Source organism: Acomys minous, assembly GCF_964271855.1.
Source record: "Acomys minous genome assembly, chromosome: 9".
Classification (NCBI taxonomy): domain Eukaryota; kingdom Metazoa; phylum Chordata; class Mammalia; order Rodentia; family Muridae; genus Acomys; species Acomys minous.
In genome coordinates, this window is record NC_140490.1 from 102,825,040 (window position 1) to 102,850,529 (window position 25,490).

The following is a 25,490-nucleotide window of genomic DNA, read 5'->3' on the forward strand; positions in this document are numbered from 1 at the left end:
CACAGTCTCCTCCTTTCTTTCCTCCCAGTCCCACCCTTAATGCTTCCCTCCCTTCGTCCCTCGTCCCTCCCCTTTTAAGAGGAGGGGATTGCCCCTGCACACCATGGGCACCAACCACCCTGGCACATCCTGTCAGCCATTTTTAAGGAGGAAAGAAAAAGCCAAGTGGGCATAATGGAGAGCACTCAGACAGGTGGCTATATTCCTGGAGAAGATTCCCTTTTCTTCTTGTCCTAACATTACATAGAACAGTCAGAGTTCAGACTTTCCCTGTAGCTCTCACTTTCCTTTCTACAGTCTGTAAACAAGTGTTCTTTCAGAATGCTAATGTCAAGATGAAAATAACAAGGTGTAATCGTGTGAAGGGGAAAAAAGTATCATCTTGGACCTGGTGGGTTTGAGCCAGCAGCTGTCACTCTATATGTTGTCAGACATATTAAGTGACTTGGAGATTTAGTTTTTCTACAAATAGTCACTCAACATCTGCTACTGCCACACTATGTACTTCAGGTTGTTTCTAAAAGGCCCAAGTTTACTTAGGTTGCCTCAAGAGCAAGTGTCCATCACTTAGAAAGACCTACTTTTCACTGTGACATTACATAAATTATATCCCTTTGTAGGTCAAGATACTTTTTTAACTGTGGAGTTGACAGACCTTGCCCTTATTTTTTTTATAGCTTTCTGGGGTAACAAAAATGATTACTTGCTGGCATGAAAAGACTACTCAGTTTTAAGACATTGTTGGTTAATGGCACTGTTTTACCATAATTGAAGATGACTTTACATGTTGTCACTTATGAGTTCTTATTTTGAGAACTGCACATAGGCAACAACTTCAGTAGACATAAGTCCAACTTGTTATTTAGTCCGTTTATCCAAGGTTGATCTCATACTCTGCCTTGCCCTTTCAAAGATCCCAACTATATTGTCCTCTAGGAGGAGCAAGGGTATAAGGCATGGGCTATGTGGATGAGGTGCTATGAGCAAGATGGTCTTTATTCTTAGGTGGCTTTCTTAAGTCACTGTTCTGTTGCTGTGAAGAGGCAACCATGTTCAAGGCAATTCTTTAAAAAGAAAACATTTAACTAGGGGCTTGCTTACAATTTCAAGGGTTAGTCCATTATCATGGTTGTGGTTGGTAGCACTCGGGCAGGCAGGCATGGTGTTGGAGCAGTAGCAGGGAGTCAGGATGTAAGCCATCATCTGTAGGCAGCTGACAGAGCAAGACTGGTCTAGCAAGGGCTTTTGATGCCTCCAAGTTCACCCTCAGTGACATTGTTCCTCCACCAAGGCCACAGCTCCTAATCCTTCTAATCCTTTCAAAGAGTTCTACTTTCTGGTGATCAAACATTCAAATATATGAGCTTATTGGAAGGGGAGGAGATATTCTCATTCAAACCATCACAGTGGCTTTTGAACAGAAATGAATGAAGTGGAGAAATGAGCTCTGGTGGTTCACATTGCCCTTTGGTGTATCTGTGTAGTTAGTCCTTGTCACATAAGCACAGTCCTCTAATTTGTTTTTAAGATCCATCCAAGATTATTTGGAAGTATTTAGGAATCATAACTGCCCTTCCTTATGCTGTCATTGTCAGATACTTTTTTCTAAATCAGTACTTTCCTTTTTTTATTTATTTAGAAGACACTACGTATTCTTTTCCTTTGGAAACGTTTGAATATAGTACACATTGTCTTCCTGGAAGTATGTACCTTTAGTAAAACTATTTGGCTCAAGTTTAGGATTTCTTCAGAGATGATTTCGTTAGGCCATTTATCATTTCCTTACTAGTTACAAATCTGTGTTGCTTCATACTTTCTAGGGCATGCACTATTGCTCTCACTCATGCTGTTGAACAGCTTGTTGTGTCTGTAGTGCCCCTTTAGGATTTTTCTATCTGAGTACTTCCTGGTATAGAGAAGGGTACTAGGTGTGAAGAAAGTTTTTTGTAGTCTGCTGAATTAGGTATTTTCTTATGTCTGAAATAAGATATCAACCTAAACGCTTTAGAGTTGCCAAATTCAATCCCCACTTCTGATCTTAGGCTCCATAGGATCACTTTAGTTTTCTATTTTAATTAGCACATGTTAATTTGGATGCTTAACCTTTAACACTACCCTTTAATGCTAAATACATAGCCAAAGGTTTGACTAAAAGAAGTACTATAATACAGCCTTGCATATTTTACTGTGATTTAAGCTGACTTTAAATTAGTGAGAAAAATTATATATAATGCCCATAACTGTTCTCCATATTTTTAGAATGTATGAGACCAAGATAAAAGAGTTCGAAAATGATATTGCCAAAAAGAACCAAAGCATCACTGACCTTAAACAGCTTGTAAGAGAAGCAACAGAGAGAGAACAGAAAGCTAAGAAATACACTGAAGATCTTGAACAACAGGCACGTAATAGTCTTTAAATGATAAAACAATATATCTGGAAGATCCCTGAATTGCCTGAAGGTGAAAACAATGAACTCCTGAATAATGTCTCCCCTTGGAGACGCATACAGTGAATGGTACTTAGGCTCATCTACTTTAAGCCACAAGCTAGATAATCACTGACTTCTCATTCTCCCCATCTTTTTCTTTCAGTAATCATGTCAGGTGTATTGTTAAAATCTATCCCAAACCTGACTGCTGCTCAGTGTGGAAGCCATTCCGTCATGCTGAATGGCTGCAGTAATTTCCTAACTGGTCTCTGGGCTTCTACTTGCATCATTGCACCTTTTCTACTCTACTGGTCTATTCTTCATATAGTTGTCAAAAAGTTCTGTAAAGCATATTGCAAATTAGTTTCATGCTGAACTCTCACCCATCACAAAGGAATGAAACTAACACAACTCTTCTCATAGCCTGTATCTAGGAACAAGGTAACACTTTGCATCCTGTACCAGTTTTTCCAACCTTAATGTTTTCAACCCTTTAACAACTGAAACTCATCTAAGCTTCAGATCTTTATGCCTGCTTGTTCTACCTAGAACTCGTTATTACTCCCAATATTCTTAGCTGACTCCTGAACTTCTCTCTTGGCTTAAATGAGGGCTCTTCAGAGACCCTAGAGCAGCACCGTGCCCCCTTAGATTCGTTCTGGATAGCCTTTCTCCCTGTCCTGCTGTGTCACATCCTACCTCAGTTATCACAGTGTCACTACTAACCTCCCTCAGTAGAACAAGGACCCTGCAAGAGACTCAGGCTGTGCCACTTGCTGTCCCTCATGACCTAGGACAAGCCTGGCATGCACTACTGAGTTGCTCAAGAACTGACACTTGAATGCATAGACTACAACACAGGACTGTGGTTATTTTATGCTTCCCAAGACCCAACTCTTATACTTTATTAAAATTTTGTCTTTTTTAAACCTCATTTCCATGCTCATCTTGTTTTTCCATTGTGCTCAAAGGTTGAGATCCTCAAAAATATTCCTGAAGGTGCTGAGACAGAACAAGGGCTTATACGGGAACTCCAGCTTCTTAGGTACATACGTTGTTAAATTTTTTAATATCTAGAGTGTGGGTGTGTGTCTGGGGGTAGGGGGTGGGGGGTGTACACGTGTACATGCCCGGGGTGAGGATGTGCATGCCATGTATGAAAGAAGGTCAGAGACAGCTTGTAAGAGTTGGTTCTCTCCTTCCAAGATCTTAAATCAACTCATCAATTTCACAGCATGCACCTTTATTAACTAAACCACATTCCTGTTTATCTTTAGAAAATTACTTGATACAGCCAGACTTGTCACACCTAGAGACCTGGGTTCCTCAATGTTTATTATAATTTCATCCTTCTAATATACTTACTATATGTGGAAAGAGGAAGGGAGAGGATCCCAATACTAATATTTCCAGATTTTCAGTGCCATTTTTGAAATGCCTGTGTACTCTACATAGTGGTACCCACTGTATATTTTTCGAGCATGCTATTGTTGTGTTCTAGGTTAGCCAACAGTCAGCTGGATAAAGAAAAGGCAGAATTAATCCGTCAGATAGAAGTTCACAAAGAGCAAACTGGAGCTCAAAGCGGCACACCTGGTAATGTATTTCATAAAACCTGTTGGCTATCCCAAGTTTCCGATTCAGGGCTTGCCTTTTGTGTTTGTTTCTGATTATTGTTTTCTATAGTAGCAAATACCTGATAGGAATATTCAGAGATGTTCTCTCTCGGGCTAGGAAAATATTCCCACATAGCACTTTGAACTGCTTATACTACAAAGTGGCTAAGTTTTTCTTCTTGTGATCCAGTTACAGACTTAATCATAGTATATTACTAAACAGTATATTATTACCAAGCCTTGAATGGCACCATTTGCTTCCAGTTCTAAATATAGATCCTAAAATCCCTATAAACATTCTGAATGTTACTAATCATTGTCTTGTGTTAGTTTCAAAACTACAAGTACTACAGTAGTATTTTTTTTTTTTTACAAAACAAAAATGTACCTTATATTCTTTCCATTCCTATTGAGAAATCAGCAGTCATTCCACACAAAACATTTTGTGTGTATACATACAGAATACAGTTGATCTTCATTATTTGCACATCTGTAGTTGCAAATGTAATTGTTCATCACAATATATTTACAGTTCCTCAAATCAACTCACAGTGCTTTTGCAAACAGGCACAGCAAGGGAGAACAAGGTAGTACTGGGCATTCTTGTTCACACAGAAGTGATCTAGGGTGGAGTGTGGGTACCACTGTAGCCAGCTGGAGTTTGAATCTTAGCTCTGACACTTTTAACAGAGCAGCCTCAGAAAAGTGGCTTACAACTTCTGAGCATTATCCTTTAAAACTAAAGAAAATATAATCAGGATGAATTGTTTGTTGAAGCCAAGACGACAGTTTGAGTATGTGTGTATGCTTATGCGTGGATTTGCATTTCTCCTAGGAATCATGGTTTGATATTTGCTAATTTTTACCAAGTGTTACAGAAAAATTAAAAATGGCTAATGTTTATTCTTATTATTTAACCTGCTATCAAATCAATAAAAGTCACAGACACATGATAGATTTTAAAGTAAGCCCTATTTTACCTAGGGCTGGACAGATTGACCTCCTCAACTGCCTTTCTCTCCCAGGCCCACATCCTATTCAGTTGCTCTTATCATTCTTACCTTGGCTGCTTCCCACCCATACTCCCATGTTCCTCATCTGGGCTGTTATCCATCCATGCCAATCCAGCCCCACACTTCTCTCAGTGCTACCCCATGGCAGCTTTGCTTCTTTCTTCCTCCTCCCCTCTACCTGTTCTCCTTTCCATGATCCATCTGTCGCCAAAGCCCTTGAGCCTTAGCTCTGCCCCTCACTTCTGCCCTGGCCAAGTATAGGCCAAGATTCAGCCAATCGGGGAGGCAAGGTTACACAGCAATACTCGGGGTACATGAGTGTCTGCTCATAAAGGACAGCAAGCAGACCTTGGGGAGCAACATAATTAACAAATACAAAGCACCAGACTGTGCTGTTACAACCAAATTTACAGGATATAACTTTTACAAAGAGACCTTATACATTTACTGAGTTTTGAGTATTTTTATTTAACTTTAACTTACTACAGAGATCATGTAAGATGTGTACTTCATTCACATCCTTAGTAATTCCATAGTATGCTATTGGATACCAGTGAACAGTTTGAGGATGGATGCTTAGCATAGCTCCAAAGCTTCTGGCATAAATACACTGTACCTCCTAACCTAATCATGCCATTATCTGATAGGATGATGAAGTGTTCTCCCCTCCAGGATTATACTAATTGGTATCTGAATAATTTTAAAATATTTCATAGAGCTACTGTAGAGTCCTGGTGCTACTCTGTATTAATGTGTGATATGATTTGTGCGAGGCACCATCCTAAAGGCCTTGCAAAATTTTTACTTTATTCTTATAATGCCATAGGATCAGTACTATTGTCTTTATTTTTCGTTTATATCCTCAAGATCAGGACAAGTAGGAAGCAACATAGGAAAGCTAAGTATTAATTTTATGGAAGTTCTGAACTTCTTACTATATGCCATGCCCTTAACCACTGTAGTGCTGTGCTTCTTGATAACTAAAAACAACATTCATCTACCTGGAATTGATCTGTGACTGCTAGGAGATAGTTTAGTATACTCTTTGGTTTTTTGAGACAGGGTTTCTCTGTGTAACAACCCGGTCTGACTTGGTATACTCTAAACATAGTACCAAAGATCTATGAATTCTGTAGATATTAGACAAGTTATCCAATTTGTTTAATCCCAGGCCCTTATATTGCTATGTCTTAAGTAAAGGGCAGAAAGAAGCCTATTACATTTCAGAGACTCTGCTACAAAATCAACCTGTTTGGATGTGCCCAAATAAACATTTAAAGATTAGCATATTTAAGTAACTTTTGGAATATGATATACATATTTTCTTGCCACATTATTTCACCAGCAGTGTGTACAATATACAGGAGCTATGCACAAGCTAACAAATATATGCATACTCATATTCACCATAGCCAGGTTATATAATCAGCCTTTGTGTCTCTTAATCAACAGGTGCACTGATAAAATATGATGCATATATATATATGAGTTTTAAGCCCTTAGAAAATATTTTTATTTTAGAAAATATTTTTAGATCGTCCTGTTCAGGCCAGCCTTAGGGAAACAAGTTAACTTTTCTTCATAGGTGGAACTCAGATTTACATGTATGTGTACAGGACATGAAACTAGGAGGAGGATTTTTTTACTTGAAACCTTGTTCGTTTGCTCTTTGTCTTTGAGTTATAGAGGGCCACTACTATATACTTGTTCTCCTTATCATCATGAAAACTTAGTTTCATTATCTCTTCAAACTTTAAAACAAAACTCTTTACTGTTCAATGATTGCAGAGACATTTTGAATCACCTTTATGCTGTGTGTCAACAACTGATTTCCTACCAAACCATCAGGACTGCACTTCCTCTGTGCCACATACTTTGTCTTAAAATAACCTAATGCCTAGCAGCCCCCCTTGGCTTGCTGCTGTGTAACGAGCACACAGTGTGCGTGAGAAGGGGTCGGCCACACAGTGCCAGATGATTCCAGACTGCAGGCTTCACAGATTTCCTGTTTATTCTGAAATAGTCCTCTATCTTTAACTTACAGTAAAGAAAAATGTAAGTCTAACTTTCATGACTATTTTGGCAGATTCTTACCAACTAAAGGAAAATATAAATGACCTGGAGACACAGCTCAGAAAGTCAGATGTGGAAAAACAACATTTGAAGGTAATTCTTGTTTATTTTTGACTTTAGTACAGTCAGTGTTCTGTGAAAACAGCTTTGGGAAACACTTTTTATGATCACCATCTTTAAGTATGTGCCTAAAAGTTCACAGATTTATTACTTCACTTACCTTAATTTTACTGAGTATATTATTTGACTCATGGCAACTTTTTATTAAACAACACCTAGCAAGAGAAAAAAAAGCCAACAAAAAATAAAACTCAAACAAATAGAAAGGATTAGAGAATAAATTTATTTTTAAATTGTAACAAAAATGCACCCCTTTACAGTTTTAAAAATATTTTCTTAATTTGTGGGTCATGTAGGGAAAGTGCTTTCTAAGTACCTGTTGAAATTATTTTCAGGGATCTTTGTCTTAGAACATTTTTCTTCTCTACCTTTTCTGGAAGCGAGCACAGGCTGCTAATCACTGGGTAGTGTAAATAGCCATCGGACTCACATTCCCTTCACTGGGCGCTTAGCTTTGATGAGTCCTGGAGTTTCCATGATCATAACTATTATATAAAATAAAGAAATACTGAAAACTCTTAGGATAATAACTTTAATATGATGCCCATAGAGAAAGATTCAGTTTTAACATTATTCATATGATAGATACAATGGAACCTTATTAAGAAAGTATTAAATATTTTTCTTTATATTTTATTGTTCAGGTTATTTGTGTTTTCATGTTTGTGTTCAAATCTCTTAAATTTCAAACTTTTAGGATGAAATTAAAAATCTGAAAAAAGAACTGGAAAATTTTGATCCTTCATTTTTTGAAGAAATTGAAGACTTGAAATACAATTATAAGGAAGAAGTGAAAAAAAATATTTTATTAGAAGAGAAGTTAAAAAAGCTTTCTGAACAGTTTGGATTTGAATTACCTAGCCCTGTTGCTGCTTCTGAACAAATGGAAGTTGAAGAAAATCCTAATAGTTTCTCTATTCATTAAAGGTGTCATTTATTTGATTTATGCATTAAAATCGCTGAACTAGAGAATTCAGATCTCAAAAATACTGTATTTTCGCTTAAAAATAAAATCATTACTTTTAACTTGGTAAAAAAGTATATTTTTAAAACTTCAATAATTTATGACTGTACAGTACACAATGAGCTATGATAAATATTCCTATTTTCATGTCTTAAATTTTCTAAAAGCATAAAGGTAACCTTATAACAATTTACCATTTAAACATTGAAATTTCTAGTGTAATTATTTTATACTTATTTTTGTGTTAAGATATTCATAGTTAGAATTTATGACATGTCTTGTCAAATAGCTAGCAAAATTAAATTGAAGCTCTTAATCTTTGTAAACATGGCAGACTGTTTTCCAACTGTACTTCCATTTTATACATCAAGTATTATATCTTTGAGCCTATCAAATTTCTGCTTATCTATTTTTGAAAACTGATTAAACAAGCACTCACTATCAAAAGCACAGTCACATTTGTTGAGGTTCATGTTAATAATAACAGGTTTGGAATTCATGTAAGTATCTGCAAGTGGCCAGCATAAACCAAGATGGTGGCGATGGACCTGTTAGGAGGAAAAATGGTGTTAGCTTTAGTCTGGAAATAGTAATTTATTTGTAAATGCATATTTTGGGTGTCTGCTACCTGCCAGGTACAATGGAAGGGTCTACTGTTTCTTACAGTTATTTCAATTAAATATCATAGCCATTCTTTTGACATAGTGCTCTCTCTCTTCCCCATGAGAATATGAGCTTCCTGAAGGCAGAGAAATTGTCTTGTTAACTCTGCCAGTACCTGAAATTGCAGTACATATGGGAGCTCCTAACCCATATTCCTGTAAGTAGCCTCACACTAAGTTCACCTTGGGTCTGTCTCTGTGGTAAGGGGCATTTGCTCATATCTCCCCAGAACGATAGAGTCACACAGCAATCAGATATGTATGTTTTCACAGATGGTAATGGAAAGCAGTTATGGGAAGTGAAGGGGCTAGATCATGCCAAGTCTTCTCAGACCTAAACTGCATTATGCAGGAAGTAATGAACACAATGGGGGTAGAATGAAGGCTAAGTGCTTCAGGGAAGGCAATGTAGTAATAGCTCAAGCAAGAATATTGGTCTAAACTAAGATCAGCACCTAGCTGTATGTAGAGAACAGAGATTTATCAATAATTAGGCTTTGAAAGAACTGGTAACTAGATGTATAAAGTATTGGGAAGATGACTTGAAAACAACGAATGCAGGTTTCTAATGCTGGTGAACAGTGTGGAGTTGGGAGTGGTAAGTCCCAGTTTTGAACATTATGAGTTTCATGTATCAATGAGAAATTAGACAGACAAGCCAGGGAAAAGTGTATGACGATCATCCTGTGTAAGCTGCCACTTGGTCTCTAATCAGATATTTGGGAAGTGCTGAGTTAAACTAGGCGCAGCATGTCTCAGAAAACGCAATATGCCACAAGAACTCCCAGGAGAGCGATGTGTTAGCATTTTAACTCTGAAGTACATCTGTACTAGCCAATGCCCAGCCAAACACCAGCATCTGTATATAGTCCGTCTGACACGACGTCCCATAAACTTGACTCTCTTTTAGAATGATGGCATATGAAATAAGGAAATTATACTAACTACATGCCAGAATTAATACAATCTGTACAGAGACTCTGAGTGTCACAAAATTAAATAATATAACCTTCTGTTGGTCATTACCTTAATTAAACAGCCATCACCGCAATGCCATACGATCCCCTCGATTTTACCCTCTCTGCGGTCTTCAAACCAGGACAGCAGGGCGTTGTGTTTCAGTGTGGGCAGATTTCTGACTTGGAATGCTCCATGTGGTATCAGAAAATGTAATGGGTATTTCTTGCTTCCTAGACCTAAATGGTAAAATTTGCCATTAAAATGTCAGACATAGTCTTTTCAGAAAGTAATAAAATGTATCTCCCCAAATGTATAAATGTCTACAGATTCAGGAAATATGTTAACCAAACATTTATTTTTCTGTAAATAAAAACCTCAAGTGCATTAAGCCCTCTTACCACTTCCATGTTCATGTGCTGCCTACACGGGTTCATGTGCTGCCTACACGGGGAGCTGGCCCACTAGCCTGTGGACCACGTCCAGACAGACACCTACTGTGGGAAATTGCAATGGAATGCAGCCTTAGCCAGTAATAAGCACTACTGATAGCACATTTCAAAGATATGGTTAATAAAGTTTAAAATGTTGGCTATAAAGCATTTTTTTAGAGAAAAAAATTGTTAGCATGTGTTATATCATTAGCTACATTCTGCTTTTATTCTGTTTGTCTAATGTCATCATTAATGCTGTAAGCTTAATATCCATCAATCAAACCTACTTAAATGTGTGTTTGCACAAAACCACTGCATTGTGGAGACTGTCAAGGCTTTATACAGTATCTGTTGCCAATTCTTACTCTTGCCTATGGTTATTAATGACCTAACAGGGAACAGTACATTTTCACCCAACTCACCTAAAATTTATAAATTTATGAAGCAATGAAAAGCTGCATCTCAGTAATAACTTTTCATGTACAGGGAAGGATAACAGGATAAAGTGTTTTGTTTTGTTTTCTGCAGTAATAAATCAAAATTACTAGCCATATATAAATTTTCCCATGAACCTAAGATTTGCAGAATTGGATGTGCTCCTAGGAAATGGACACAGATGTATTAGTTACTTCCTCAATACATTTCTCAATTCGACCTCAGGACTTCTTTATAAAATACCTTCACTTACCATATGGGTTTCCATTGATATTTGTTCCTATCAGCTCCAGAGTTTGCTCTAAAAGCTCTGACAGAGGTATGGCACTAATTTCCAAAAGTCCAGGATCATCACGATGGTGCCTTAGAACCAGGGCAATTCCAAACTCATAGTTAACTACAGACGAGTGCCAGCAATATTGCTTGCTGTTCTTTTCTACTGGTACCCAACCTGTTATTTAGAGAAAAAGTTATTCTTACCACATTGGTTCTGTTAAAAGATACCTTAGCCAAGTGTGGTACCACATGTCTGTAACCCCAGCCCTTGGGGAAATAGAAGCAGGTGGATCTCAGAGTTCAAGGCCAGCCTAGTCTATAAATTGAGTCCAGGAAGCCATAGCTACACAGAGAAACCCTTTCTGGAGGGGAAAATAAGATACAAGACTTTTTTGGTTTGGTTTGGATTTTTTTTCTCATACATAAGGACACTTAAAGTCAGTGGAAAAGTTAACAATTTTACCTTTTTTCTTGACAATCATAAAGGGTTGTTTGTTTATCCTGTTCAGTACTAACGTGATTAAACATATTCTTCAAAAAACTCATCTTAGTTCAGGGGTAACTGAACACTATACTGAGGTACCATTAAAACTTTTACCTTCTTTTATAAATTATTTTAGCATCTTTTCTAATTGCCTGGTATTTCAAAACTTTTTTCAACTAATAAAGAGAGTTTTCTCTCTAGTGTCCTTCCGGTGTCGAAGACAACAGATAGATACAGTAGGTGCTCCACAGTTTATACCATTGTTCTAATTATGCTGAACAACTTATCAATTTCATGTTTGCTACTGTTTTTACTTTTATTGCTAGAATAAGCTCCTTCAATACAGAAAACTTGCTGTAAATAAATAAGCCACTCTGATCAAAATCTGGTAAAATATGCTCATCCTTGAGAAAGATTCAATATGAAAGGACATTCCTCCCTACATTTTTAATATAAACTGTTAAGACTTATCAATAAACTTGGTTCAGAAATTTTACACTATAAAAATAAAATGAAGAGCTACATTAAAACAAATTTTGGATTGAACCTTTTTTTGTCTCTTATACTAAACAAAACACATTTGGGAGGAGATTGTGTGATACCAGGTATGTGTCCGTTTTCATCAGGTACTGGCTTCCCATTCTGTTTTTCTATTTCCTTTGCTGGTATCCAGCACTCTGGGACAGGCTTGAAATCTTCCTCAGTGTTCCAAAGAAACTCTACAAAGAGTAGTTACACTTTATGCTGTTGTTTTAAAGCATGAAATACGAAGCAATCACAAAGTGAAGTAGCAAATACAAAACACACTCAGATGTGATGGGTCCTCTATTACCACTGCCATGTGACTACATTCCAAACTAGGGAACGAACACTAACTATTCAACTTTCAGTACACTGCCACTTATACACACTGTAGTCAATATTCTGTGAGGATTTATGAGTTTTAATATACTTGCTACATAGTACTTTATATAAAGTATGTATGAATGAGTACAGACAGGTAATGAATATATATGCATGTATAGTTATTAATGTAATAAAATATCTTCGTATTTGTAACATGACTTAGGAAAATATTTTCCCATACAAACCAAATGAAAATGTATCTCATATAATATTGTATATTTAAACAAAATAGATTGCTTTTCAGTATTCCTGTCTGTGTCTGCATCCCTGTCTGTCAAGACTACTGTGTCAATATTTTTAACTCCTAAAAGTGAATATTATACACACACACACATACACACACACATATACACACACACATATACACACACACACACACACACACACACGATGGAGATTCAAGAGGGATATACACAGAGGAACCATAGCAATAAACCACAAATATCAACTATTTAAATCTGAAAAGCTTAAAGAAAAACCCACTAACCTTTTGAGCTCTCTTTCGAATGTAGAAATTTTTTAAATCTTTTGTCAGCTTGCTTGTTAGGTTTTCTATCTAGTCGAGCCCAAAGGTATGGCTGACCTATAAATATAGAAGTCAAGAGGGGAAAAAATTCAATCTTGAAAGACATTTCACAGTTTAAAAAAAAAAAACCAAAAAAACTAGTCTTTTCTGTAAGAAAACCAACAGTCCTGAAAGACCAAAAAAACAAAACAAAACCACAGTCCAGGATGCACAGCACTGGGTCACCATCCCCACTAGGGAGACGGTGAGGAACAAGCATAACCCTTTCATCAGAATGTTCCATGGTCCCTTCCCAAATTCTCCAAAGGAGAGCATAACCAGGTGGACGTGCTGACACATCCTCTGAACATCACACTGCAACGTGGGGTTCATTCTGGCAGATGTGGACTCATGCTGACCCATGTGACACGGTCAGGTCATCAGACACACAGCTGAAGGGTTGCTCTGTAATCCTGGGTGTGAGCAGTCTGGGGCACTGGCCCATATTCTTTATTGCTAATGGTGAGCCTTTTGAATTGTGCCTGCTTCCATTAAGACTCTTGGAGAACTTGCTGTCGCCACTGCTTACTACTTGCCTGGAAGATCCCTATGTGATAAGGAAACCCAGCAAATTCCCCAACTAAGATTCCACTCCACATTCTGATTCTGAACACATCGGTGGCTCCTGCTCTGAGAAAAATGTGTCCTGATGTGGCTATAAAGCAGGGCACCATACAGACTCCCCTGGCATCTCCAGACCTGCTGCTCTGTGACAACTGTTCTTCTCGTATCCTTATTTTAATATGGATTCATCCATTTGTCATTCATCTCTGGTTCTGTATGCATTGAGCAGAAGAGCTCCAACACTCTTAATTGTTCCCATCATGAACATCACACATAATATAAAAGCCCAATAAGTTAGATTATAACATAAAATTGTTATTTATGTTACAATACTATTATTAGCTATTCATATATATATATATATATATAAGATAAATAACTAGATTAAAATTATATTGTTTCGATTTGAATGGACTTTTTGTTTTTACTGACAAACATAAAAACGGCATTTCACTCATAACATTAGGATGGCTACTATCACTAATGATAATAATAATAACACAATTGAAAAAAGTCTTTAAACACTAGTATGTAATGGGTCAGAGACCTGGCTGATGCTAAGGAGAGCACCAGACACAGCAGTAAGATGGTACAATGAAAACAAGTTCAGAACTGGCCAAACCCAGGTCCCATTACTGTTCCACCATTCATTAACTGAATGGCCTTAGACAAATTATTAACCCTGGCGGAGACTCAATTTCCTCATCAGTGACACAAAGACTATGCAAGCAAGGGAGCACGTGAGATCTATTTATCAGGCTATCTAGTCTTCTACGGGTATCAAGTTAATATTAGCTATGCATCTTTTTCCAAATAGAACCACTGAGATTATTTTACTCAACTATTACAATTAGGTTTTTCAAAAGATCAGAGTAAATACCCATGTCAGATGTTACAAGATGTGTACAATGATTAGGATAGTAAGTTTAGTAAACATGATAGTTGTATTTTACCTTTGTAGTTAGTAACATAACAACACGTTCCATCCACTTTTTCTGTTGCAATTGCATTGTACACATCTGCATCTAGCGCCTTTTCGCTTAGCGTTTCAGTTGCCAACACTTTAAATGGCTTAAAAGAAGAGAGAAAAAAACTGGTGTAAGATACACAGCCTCTATCATCACCCACAGGCTCACCTGAACTGTGCCTACCTTCATTAGTTCTAAAGCTCTGTCTCCTTTCCATTCTGCAAGGAAATGTGACATAATTTATTTTGTGAAGGTTCCTGGACTCTTTGCATGTTTTTAAAGGCCCAGGTCTGACTGTGCAGCTCAGACTGGCCTTGAACTCACGATCCTTCTGTTACAGCCTCTCAGTGTGGGATTCCCCTCCTGTCCTACCACGCCAGCTCACCCACTCTTTCTTTTTTTTTTTAATGCGATCACAGTGAAATTTGATTTTCACACGGATTTCCACAGTGTTTACATGCTGCCCGTCCACCAAAATGAAACCAGGAAGCACGTGATTTGCATAAGCTACAAGAAGCATTGTTCTTGGCACTGGGAATACATAGGATGAAGTGTGACTCTTACACCTTAGAGGACACCGAGGAGAACAAAAGAGGAAAAGGATACAGGAACGACACAAGGAATCATCCTCTACGGGAACAACAGCTGAGGAGAACTGATATATAGGAGAAAGCACCCAGTCAGCACACTCTTGTGTCTGAAGAATGCAACTCAGCATGTGTATTGGGAAGTGCAGGTAAAACTAGACCACACACATACTTAATTCCAGAAGTCGTTTCAGCTGACTCAGCATATGTATCCATCAGTCATAATTCCCCATAGCCCAAGATTAAGTCTACTGTTTAATGATGAGATGTTCACAAAATTTATTGGTTTAAATCACACTTGGTTCTTAGCTGTAATAGGAGTCTAGGGAAGTCCTTTGTTTCAGGCCATAATTTCAGGAAATGAGAAGATAAAGATGGCTCCTATTTTAAGTGTTCGAAATACTTTCTTTAAAAGCTTTTATCCCCATGCTTACCACAGAAAACATGTAAAGTCAAAATATATTTAAAAAGTATGAATAAGAAACTATCTATGATCTCATCATCAAGATGTCACAAAGATACGATCACTAACAACATTGTGGCATAATTCTAGTCTTCTTTTCAATGTCCTTGTCCTTTAAAACAAAAACAGCAGTTTCTAAAATTGACAATATCTTTTAAAAGCCAAAGTCAACGGCTCCATGAATCCTTCTCATGAGTGCTCTCCCCAACTGCATGATAAACAACACGTCTCTCGTTTCTTAGTATGTCATCTCTAATCAATGTGACGATCTTACATATCTGCACAAATACTTCACAGATTTTAAAATCCCCTTCAGGAGGGATGTAGCTCAGCGGCAAAGCACTGGCTAGCATGTGTAACACTCTAGGCTTGATCCTAAGTTGCTAGCATACAAAACCAATCATAGGGGCTGAGGCAGACAGCCGAAAGGAAAAGCGCTTGCTATGTGAGCAGGAGGACCTGAGTTCTGATCCCCAAAACCTCTATTTAAAAAGTTTTTAAAGCCTGACTTAGCATATAAAAGCCTACAGTACCAGCGCTGGGGAGATGGAGACACAAGATTCTTGGTATCTGCTGGCCAGTCAGTATAACCGATCAATGAACAAGGTCCAGTGAGAGACTTTGTTTAAAAACAACATGGGAACTAAGGAGATGGCTCAGCAAGGACAAGTGTTTGCCATCAAGCCTAACCTGAGTCTGAGTTTTTGGACCAATGTGGTAGGAGGGACCAACTCCAGAAAATTGTCTTCTGACCTCCGGATGTGTTCTCTCTCTCTCTCTCTCTCTCTCTCTCTCTCTCTCTCTCTCTCTCTCTCTCACACACACACACACACACACACACACACACACACACACACACACACACACACACACACACAGCACCATTCACCAAACAGAGATCTTCAATCCAGGAACCAGTTTATCCTTGATTGTGCTTTCAAATGATAAAAATGATGACTGGCTGGCAAAGTTCAACAAGTCTGAGAAAATACATCATCTGCCTAAAACACAAGTTTCTAATCATTATGTTATGTCTAGTGTGGTTTTCATGTACTTACTTTAAAATTTTCAAGAAGGGAAAAACTGCCTTTATAAAACAAGTCTTTTATATTAAACTTCACTTTGAGAATAATTTTCTTCACATTTACCAGATATCCCTATGTAGTCTTATAAAAGTCTTTTACGTCTAAGTTTTCTTCAGAGTCTCACTATATTGTTCATCAAAGAACTCTGTGGTTACCCATTTAACTGAGTTTGGGAATCTTCTTTATGAAATGCATTTTCCTAGATTATGCAGGCCAACTTTAAAAGAACAAGAGTCACTGTCATTGCCTCCTCAGTGAGACTTCCAAGGACTATTACGGTAAATCCACCCATGATGATCAAAGGTGGACCATCATGCCTCCTTGCACTGAAATGCCCCAGGCGTAGCACTACTCCAGTGCTCTGTGTTTGCACTGCACAGTGCATACTCAGCAAGTGGGGTCGATTCTGGTTTCTAGTTCTACCCCTCCCAGTTTTCACTGTTAAAACTACAAATAGTCACTTGCCTACTGTTTCCCTTGAATTTCGTTTGCTTTCCAAGTATTTACTTCTTGTTCCTTCCATCTTTACCAACAATTAGCTGTTTATAAGTTTCACTTATGACTTTGCTACTGTCAAGAAGGAAATAAAGCATCTAGGATGGAAAAAAAGACCATTTCAAAGATTCGTACAACTCTTTAGCTACAATTTTTATTTCTGAGAAAAACTTACAATATTTTATAGCCTAAATCTAAACATACTTTACAAAATGATAATAATTTTTACAAACACTGCACAAAGGGGAAATGGTGTTTCAGACAAAATTATGTACTAGGATACTATACACATTGTTAGTGAATTACTACTTTGTGTGATGTGTGGGGTGTGTGCGTGTGTGTCTGTGTGTGACCATGTGTGAGTACATGCCTATATGAGTACATGTAGAAACTAGAATTCATTGGGTATTCTCAACCATTCACCTTATTTTCTAAGACAAAAGTCTCTAAGTGAGCACAGAGTTTAGTAGTTTAGGTAAGCTCCTGGGATCTCCTGTCTCCCACCTCAACAGCTCACACACTTGCAAACACACACACACACACACACACACACACACACACCACACACGTGTGTGGTGTGTGTGTGCACCTCATCACCCATCAAACAGAGATCTCAATTCCAAGGACCACTTTATCCTTGATTCTGGTTGTGTTTTGTTTACGACAAAAACATTGGGCTGAAATGCACAGTGGACAGACATGCGGACGCTAGAAATCTGAACTCAGGGCCTCATGCCGGTGCAGCACAAACTTTAGCAACTAAGCCATCTAAGACCCATGATGTACTACTTCAAGATCAGTCTGTTGTCCATTTATGACACCCGTACCAGGAAGTATCATTCTAACCCAGTGACAAAATTCTAGTCTAATAGAAGGGGTATGTGTGTGTGTGTGTGTGTGTGTGTGTGTGTGTGTGTGTGTGTTTAAATTTATAAAATTGCAAAGAATATCACTACACCCGTGGAGGTTTTGATGTGTGTAAATTGTTCTGCTCACAGATATCATTTTCTACCACAGTTTGCTAGTTATGTGGCCAAAGGATGGCACACAACTTCGAAGGGCCGAGTAACTTATCCTTTACCCGAAACCAACACTTTATTACTGCAAAATCAAGAATATTTGTGAATAAAAAATTTCTGGACACAGCCAATCACTGGGAGGACTAAGCTCTAAGCAGGTTTGATTAAGATCTACTGAAAAATGCTGGAAGTGAGTCAAGCATAGTAGGCAGCCCGAGAAAAGCAGTAAGGCACAGGAGCGTGTGTGGTCTGTTCATGCAAAAACAAGAACTGTACATTGAGACTTTGAAATGGACTGGGCCTAATGAAAGACTGTAGATTGTAATTATTTGAACGCTATGCAGTAAACACTACTGTAAGGCAGTTTTAAGTGCAAAGAGATCATTGGTTTCTTTTTCCCTCTAGTACATAGCACTTTTAAAATTACTCCCCATCCCCCAGTATTCACAGCTGAGAATCAGGATTAAAATGAACTATTAGCAAGGATGACAACGTTTTTGTAGTACTTGGATTTCATATCTTTGTTCTAAATAGCCAGCAATACAAGAAACTGAGAACTAATCTTGGGGCTTTACTAGAAAACAATATTGTGAGACTCCTTCTGAGTGACAGGTACAACCTATTAAGTACCAAAAAGATCATCATGGAGTTTTAAGCGTAACAACGATTGCAGTAGAAAGGAATATGAAAAGATGTTAAAAATAAAATGGAAAAAAACATCAAAGTTGTTGGGAAAAAAGGTACTTGCTGTAATTCAACAAATATCAATTCATGTGTCAGGTCCTCCTGGCATCAAGGACTAAAAGATAACGGAGCATCTGTGTGTTAAAAGGCCATTTAATCTAAAGGGCAAGAAAGGGGCCCATCAGAGTTGACGGCCAAACTCTGCCAAGACAGGGTAAGCAAGTCCTCAATAGTTCCTGCCTCACAAATATGTCTGTGAGATATATGGGGCCAGAAGCCTGAAGAAGATGCTCCAACATCATAGAGAGTTTTGGGTGACTATTCAGGTAGAAAACTGTCTCTGTCATCTTCTCATTTGGAAAGCTACTAACCTGCACTCCCAGCATACCCGGGTAATAAAAGTTATTCCTTCTCATGTCTCTGATGGAGTTGAAGACCAGGTAGCTAATTTTACAATGAAGCTCAGTTGTTTAGGGGTTAAGATGTTTTTAGGTCTAGAGAGATGCTTTAAGTTGATAATGACAAGACGTGATAGGGATAGATTTACATTCAGAATTTTGGACGCACCAAGATAGGAAAGATGTTTTCTTCAAGGCTGTCAAATACAAATAGCCAAAACACTATGAATGTAACATTTATATAATTCTTCATTGTGTCATGGTTATTCTTGCTATAGGTAGTTTATTGTATATATGTGGAATATTACAAATGTAAATGTAAAAAGAAAGAAAAGAGGGGCTCATAAGAGAGGAAAAATGGGGCTCTAAGGGAGAAGTAACAGAACACAAAATGAAGGAGGCAATGGTTTGGGGGGCGCTCAAGCTAGAAACTGGGGGAGACTCAGAAGCCTGTTGAGATGGTGAGGGAAAAAAACTAAATTATGTATGAGAATGCCACATGGAAACCTCTTACTCTGTATGATAAAAACAACAACAGAAAGTCCAGTGGGCCAATGGTACTGTGATAATAGTGAAGAGTGTTATTTATTTCAGATGCACAGGCTGGCTGATCTTGTCTTGAGAGGTTAAGAACTTTGCAACATATCGAAGAATCACACTGACATAAGCTGTCTGTCTATTCATTCACTTACTTTCACTGAAGACTCACTATGTGTAAACAAGGCAAGTAGAAAATCTTAGGATGGGAACTAAAAAGTTAAAATTAAGGAAGAAATTACAGGAGGTCTGACTTTCGCGTCCTAATTAGATTTGCCGCCAACACTGCCATGGATTCCTAGGGCACAACGAGTAAATAATGCCTTCTCAACAAGCTCCTGACCGACCGCCCTTCCATGTTAGACTGCCATGATATTACTCATCAGGTGCTGCTGTCCTGGGAAGAAAGACATTAATTGCGGCGTGGGTTTTCAAACGTGCCAGAGCAAGTTGGAATCACCTGATCAGGGAGGCGGGGGATTTTTATTTTTATTTTTAAAGAAATCTCTTCGACACTCCTTACAACTAAGAAGGTCCAAGAAGGGGGAAAAGGGGTACATGGGAACATCACCCAAACCTCCAGGGTTAAACCTGCAGGGTTCCCCAGCCGCTGCGCGGCGCAGGAGGAGGCGCCCAGCTGCTCACGCCGCCCAGTACCTGATGCTCCCGCTTGGCCGAGGGCTCAGCTTTCACCTCTGTCACAAACACGCACGGCATCTTCCGCTGCACTGAGCCCAGGCGGCTCATGGCGCCCACGCGCAACGTGTCTCCACTGCGCTGGGTCGCGGGCGGAGGAAGCCCTGCAGCACCTAAGGGAGAACTCTACCTGGTCCAGCCGGAGGATCTAAACAGCGCCGCCAGAAGGCCCAACCCTGGCAAAGGGCGGGACCACACTACCGGAAGCGACCGCCTAGTCGCGGCGCGTTCTGGGAGTTGTAGTGTGGCTGTGAGGCTACTGAGCATGCGCATCCACAAGCTTGCTGTCCCTCTGTTTTGGTACCAATTAAAAAAAAAGAAATGTTGCATACTTGATTACGACTTAGCAACGATGACATTATCGGAAATTACTACCAAGTTGTAAGCGATGGATCACTTTAAGATGCAATTTAGCGCGTTTCTACGGAAACCTGTTTGCTCTCTGAGACAGTCAAGGGGTTGGAAACCCTCAGAAGTTTAGAATGAACTTTCAAGACTTTTCCTGACGTTCAGACAGAAAAACTTGAGTTCCCAGGAAAAACATTAAAACAAACAAAAAACTACAATGAACAGTACTCGATTTTTTTTCTGTTTGAATTAATCACCGCACTGTATAATTTGGTCCTTGGTGTCTTTTCCAATGGTAGAAAAATTTAGACAAATCCCAAACCATAGAAATATCAATAAGCGGCACTGTTAAAGTTTTCCTGGGAACCCAACAAAGGACTTGAGTTGAGCTTCACTCACCGTCTAAAACAGCATTAGATGGAAATAATGAAATTGATGCTTTAATAAGAAAAATGTTATATTCTAGTAGTAGGCCTATCTCACTGAAACCTAAAACCATAGTTTGTTTTGTTTTTTTTTTTTTACCATCTTTGGTAATTGGAGAAGCCAATTTATATTTCTATAACTGTTTTATCATTCCAATTTATATTTTTATACATGTTTTATCATATTTTATCCAACTGCCTAGCATTTTACTTACTTAAGCTCTTGAAAAACAAAATTAAATAACCTGCTCTCACTGGGAAGTATGTATATATTTTAGGAATAAAATATTCCTAAAAATCAAGTTCACAGTTTTGTGACTGCTAGATTCAGAAGGAAGGCAGGGAGAAAGAACTTGGCCATTTTAAAATATTTCTCTTCTGGTACCTAATTTTTTTTTCATAAGTAAACACACAATTTTATACAAAACAAAAGACACTGAAGGGTGAGGATGGGCAAAGAGTACCCATGTGTTTCTGGCTCTGGCTCTGTTGTACTGAACCTGGAAACTTGTTAGCATTTTAAAGTTAAGTGTTGGTACCTTCTTCGAGCCTCTAGAGGAATCCTAAGCAACAGCTTGCCTTGTGGGTCTCAGACAAGAAAATAACCTTTAAAACTCTCAACTGTCATTTCCCAAACTGCCACAGAATATTCTAGACCCAACATTCTGCCATGTCTTTAAAAAGATAATCTTCCAAAAAACATTCCACTTGCTCGAAGCCTCTCTCTGGAAGGACCAGCAGCAACATTTTGGTTTCTTCAATGCCTAGAGAAAGGCTTCTAACAGAAAGAGAAGAACTCAGCCCGGGAGAACATCACAGGGTCAGGATACAGTGGATGGCAGCCATCAGCTTCCCCTGACTCCCATACAGAGCTGGTAGATGGACCCCTACTACAGGATAAATAATAAACTGAAACAATTTTTTTTTTCTTCTCTGATGTGTTAGTAACCTAACACACAACAAAAAAAAAGAAACTCCATGTGAATCTGTCTTGGCCAGGACAGTAAAGAACAAATTTTCTATCACTTTTCTTTACAGGGAGTAAAAAAATCGAGTAGAACCATAGCTTTCTGTAAAAGATTAAATTGAAGTCTGCAACAGGAAGGAAATGAGGTGAAAGTGAAAAGTTTAAAAAAAAAAAAAAACTTGATAGGAAAATGGAAGAAGCCAGAAGACAAAGGTGAAAGGTCCTGGGTGTTCTAAAGACTAACAGAAGGTATCTATCTATCCATCTAATGTGCTACACGGCAAAAGGGTGTTGTTGTTGTTTTGTTTTTTGTTGTTTTGTCTAATCCTTTTTTGATATTTGAGCTGAGTTTGCTATGTCTAATGGAATATCAGGTACACATCAGCTGTTAAGAGCTAAAAGCATTTTTCCCAGCTCTTTCCCTGTGTGAAATCACTTAATTCAGCGATAGTAGTGTTTGATAACAGTATTTGAAAGCAGTCTAGTGAAACTTCACCCTTAATCAGGGAATCCATCTGGAGGAGAAGGGATGGAGCCCGCCTGAAGATACTTCTTAGAGTTGCCTCTCCGCCTTGCCTGTTAGTTAAGACAGGGACGTGGCTGTTGCAGAGATAAATCATGGCAATGTACCCTGTTTTACTTAAAGTGGAAATCCATGTTTTGTCTTGATCAGTTGAGATTTCAATTAAAAGTTTGCCGTAATTTAAAAAACACGCTTTGATCCAACGCGCTCAGTTCAGCTCCACCCAGATTCTAGGTGCCCAGGGATGACTAGTCCTCATTTCCTATAGATTCTGGTTCTAATCGGAAAGATGCTAGGACGAAGAATTTTTAAACTGCTCACTGAGATATCTCGCTCTGGGAAGCAGAGCACTTTACATTTTTTTTTTTTCTGACAAATTCTACAACTTTTCAAGCACTCTGGAACCCTTTGCTATCAGATGACACCAATTCTCCTTTTCTAATGGATGGAAATGGAATAAAGCCACTGGATGAATAGGTACCCTACTTATTTTCATGTACATTTATTACTGTGAAATAATCTGCATATCATTTTTCCTGAATTAGTGTATAGCACCAGGTACGTAATTAAGAAACTGTATCTATTTTCTTGCAATATAGATAGCATATTTACCTTAGTTTCATTTCCAAATCACATATAGAAATAGCTACTTCACTGTGAAATACTTACCAAGTTTAATTTTGAAAACATGAATCTGTTTTTTCTTTAATCAGAACACTGAAAGATAAAATACAGTGTTACATTTATAAATAATGTTTTAGTATGCTTGATAGATATTGGCTAAGGCAAGTAATTCACTTAGGTGGAGTAACCTACAGTTGCACGTGAGGTCACTTATGATGAGTCAACAATGAGTTATGTAATAATGAGGAAAATTCTGGAAGTTTGAGTTTGTGTGACTACTAGTAACCACTTTCAACATTTCTGCAAAGCTAGAGAAGGTATCTTCTAATTTAAATTTGTTTAAGAATTATCTATTGTGTAATATACTGTCAACAGGAGGTCAGTTTTAAAGGAATAACACTGATAGCCTGAAAGACTGTGGAAAAGAACAAGTTTTCCCCCTTTTACACACTGATAGTTCTTATATTTGCGCTCCTGCAATTTGTACATATTTATAAAAAAAAAACAATCATTGGATTAGCAGCAAGAGATTGAAAATGGCAGAAGTTGGGAATGACTGCTATTTCTTTGTTAATTCCACATGCATAAAGGTAAATATTGTACAACTTACAGTACACATGCTTAAGTTTTTTTAGTAGAGTGAAAGAAGAGACACAATAAAGAGATAGCTTTACTCTGATGCAAATGCCTATGTATTTTTGATATCCTGAACTTATGTGAGGAAAGCTTGGTTTATTTACAATTATTATATATATATATAATTATTTTTATGTATGTCAGTTTCCTGCTAGTTTTTAATATAACATTTTGGCATATATTATTTCTTCTTCAGACTTCCAGTTCCTAATTCTGTACACTATATAATGATATTTATAAATATAGCGTGTTTGTTGAATGTGATTTAAGTCATACATAATAAAATAATAGACTTCGGGTTACTACCAATACTGTAGTATCTGTTTCTTTATTTGAAATTAATAAACATTGCATTTTTCTGCCAGAAGTCTGAATATAACAATTAATTAAATACCACATAAAGGGAAATAGAGTGTAACATAAACAAATCAACTGAAGTCATAAAGTTTGTAAAATTAAGTGAGAAAAGTGAATTGTGATTAACGAATGTTAATAAAACCGAATAGATGTAGAAACTACCATTGCTCATGTCCCAAATGGACCCCCTCAAAAAAAAAAAAGATGATCTATCTGGTTAACCATCTTTCATCTCTCCTAAAATCCTGGAGTCAAACTCATTGGCCTTGCAAATTCAACCCACTTTTGTCATGTTACCTTTCAAAGAGAACTTGGATAACAGACTTTTTTAGAATAGCAGAATCTTGTCTCTGTGTATCCCCAATGATTGATAAATAATAATCTCTAAGATTACATCAAATTTAGAAACCATTATGCCTTACCTGATATCTCACAGGCTATTCCAATGTATTACAATGTCCTGTGAGAGTATTTTATTTTATTTTGAAATTGTGAAAACAGAGAAGATGAGTGGCTGTTGACAAGTAATGAAGCCATGCTGTCAAATGCTAGTTTGCCTGATTTCAAACTTACTGCTCATTATCCTGTGCTTTAAAAGTACAAACTACATCTTAGAAGGGACAGAAAGTGAAGAGCGAAGTAGAAAGAAGCCATCAAAAAGAGCATAATGCAAGGGAATGTTGGTCTTGTTCATACTTCCTCTGTATAGAGTGGCTTACAATTTTTCCAGTTGTAGATACGTGCATAAAAGAATGTAGAATTTAAAATCCAGTAAAAGCAGACCATTGACATAATCCACATCTACTTTGGTTGGTATATAAAAATACCCCTTACCATGGATATGCTGCAAGATGTATTGATATCCAGGAAGTGGAATGTCAAGTGGGTGACACTGTGAAATCTGAACTAATTTTCACATCACACATACCATATATGTTTTATGCTCTTGACTTATGAAGACAAAACAGCTGATGTAGTGGTTCATAGAAAGTATCTTCCCATGCAGAATGTGGCAACTGCTTCTTAGATACTTGCCAAGTTTTCTCCAGAAAGAAAAATCAACCTTCTCTGTTGTTTTATTGTAATCAAGGGGGTCTCTACTCTCACCACTTTGCTCTTAGTGAGTTCTATGGGATGACTGGATACAAAGGGCAGCATTTCAACAGTAAGTTTACTGT

The 25,490-nt window shown here is 37.8% G+C and overlaps 3 protein-coding genes across 16 annotated transcripts in view; 2 read left to right on the top strand and 1 right to left on the bottom strand.

The window, feature by feature from the left end:
• Positions 1-8,669, top strand: part of CEP290 (centrosomal protein 290) — an 80,310-nt gene extending 71,641 nt beyond the window's left edge. For 5 of the 6 annotated variants that reach the window (XM_084795655.1, XM_084795654.1, XM_084795656.1 and 2 more), the window contains 5 exons: positions 2,260-2,401; positions 3,403-3,476; positions 3,933-4,027; positions 7,147-7,226; positions 7,951-8,669. In XM_084795655.1, coding sequence (XP_084651781.1) covers positions 2,260-2,401; positions 3,403-3,476; positions 3,933-4,027; positions 7,147-7,226; positions 7,951-8,178 — 619 coding nt within the window. In that variant the 3' untranslated portion in view covers positions 8,179-8,669. Of the gene's footprint in view, positions 1-2,259; positions 2,402-3,402; positions 3,477-3,932; positions 4,028-7,146; positions 7,227-7,950 lie in introns of those variants that run through there. The other variant, XR_014781855.1, reaches the window with a different exon arrangement.
• Positions 8,577-23,492, bottom strand: RLIG1 (RNA 5'-phosphate and 3'-OH ligase 1; the record flags this gene model as incomplete). Of its 2 annotated transcripts, none has more annotated exons than XM_084795670.1 (7): positions 23,365-23,492; positions 14,454-14,571; positions 12,859-12,954; positions 12,068-12,184; positions 10,959-11,156; positions 9,906-10,075; positions 8,577-8,765 (listed from the first exon to the last, which is right to left on the bottom strand). In XM_084795670.1, exons 1-7 carry the CDS (start codon positions 23,383-23,385, stop codon positions 8,577-8,579), a joined length of 909 nt encoding a protein of 302 aa, XP_084651796.1. In that variant the 5' UTR covers positions 23,386-23,492. The 2 variants fall into 2 exon arrangements, with proteins under 2 accessions (XP_084651796.1, XP_084651795.1); XM_084795669.1 differs by lacking the exon at positions 23,365-23,492 and adding an exon at positions 20,394-20,634.
• Positions 21,858-25,490, top strand: part of LOC311605244 (uncharacterized protein C12orf50 homolog) — a 33,115-nt gene continuing 29,482 nt past the window's right edge. Inside the window, exons 1-2 of one of the 8 annotated variants that reach the window (XM_084795664.1) lie at positions 21,858-22,421; positions 22,964-23,172. Coding sequence is in view for 2 of the 8 variants with exons in the window: in XM_084795662.1 (XP_084651788.1) it covers positions 23,856-23,909 (54 nt within the window). In the remaining 6 variants the exon portion in view is untranslated. Of the gene's footprint in view, positions 23,173-23,537; positions 23,637-23,684; positions 23,910-25,490 lie in introns of those variants that run through there. The other 7 variants (XM_084795665.1, XM_084795666.1, XM_084795667.1 and 4 more) reach the window with 7 other exon arrangements.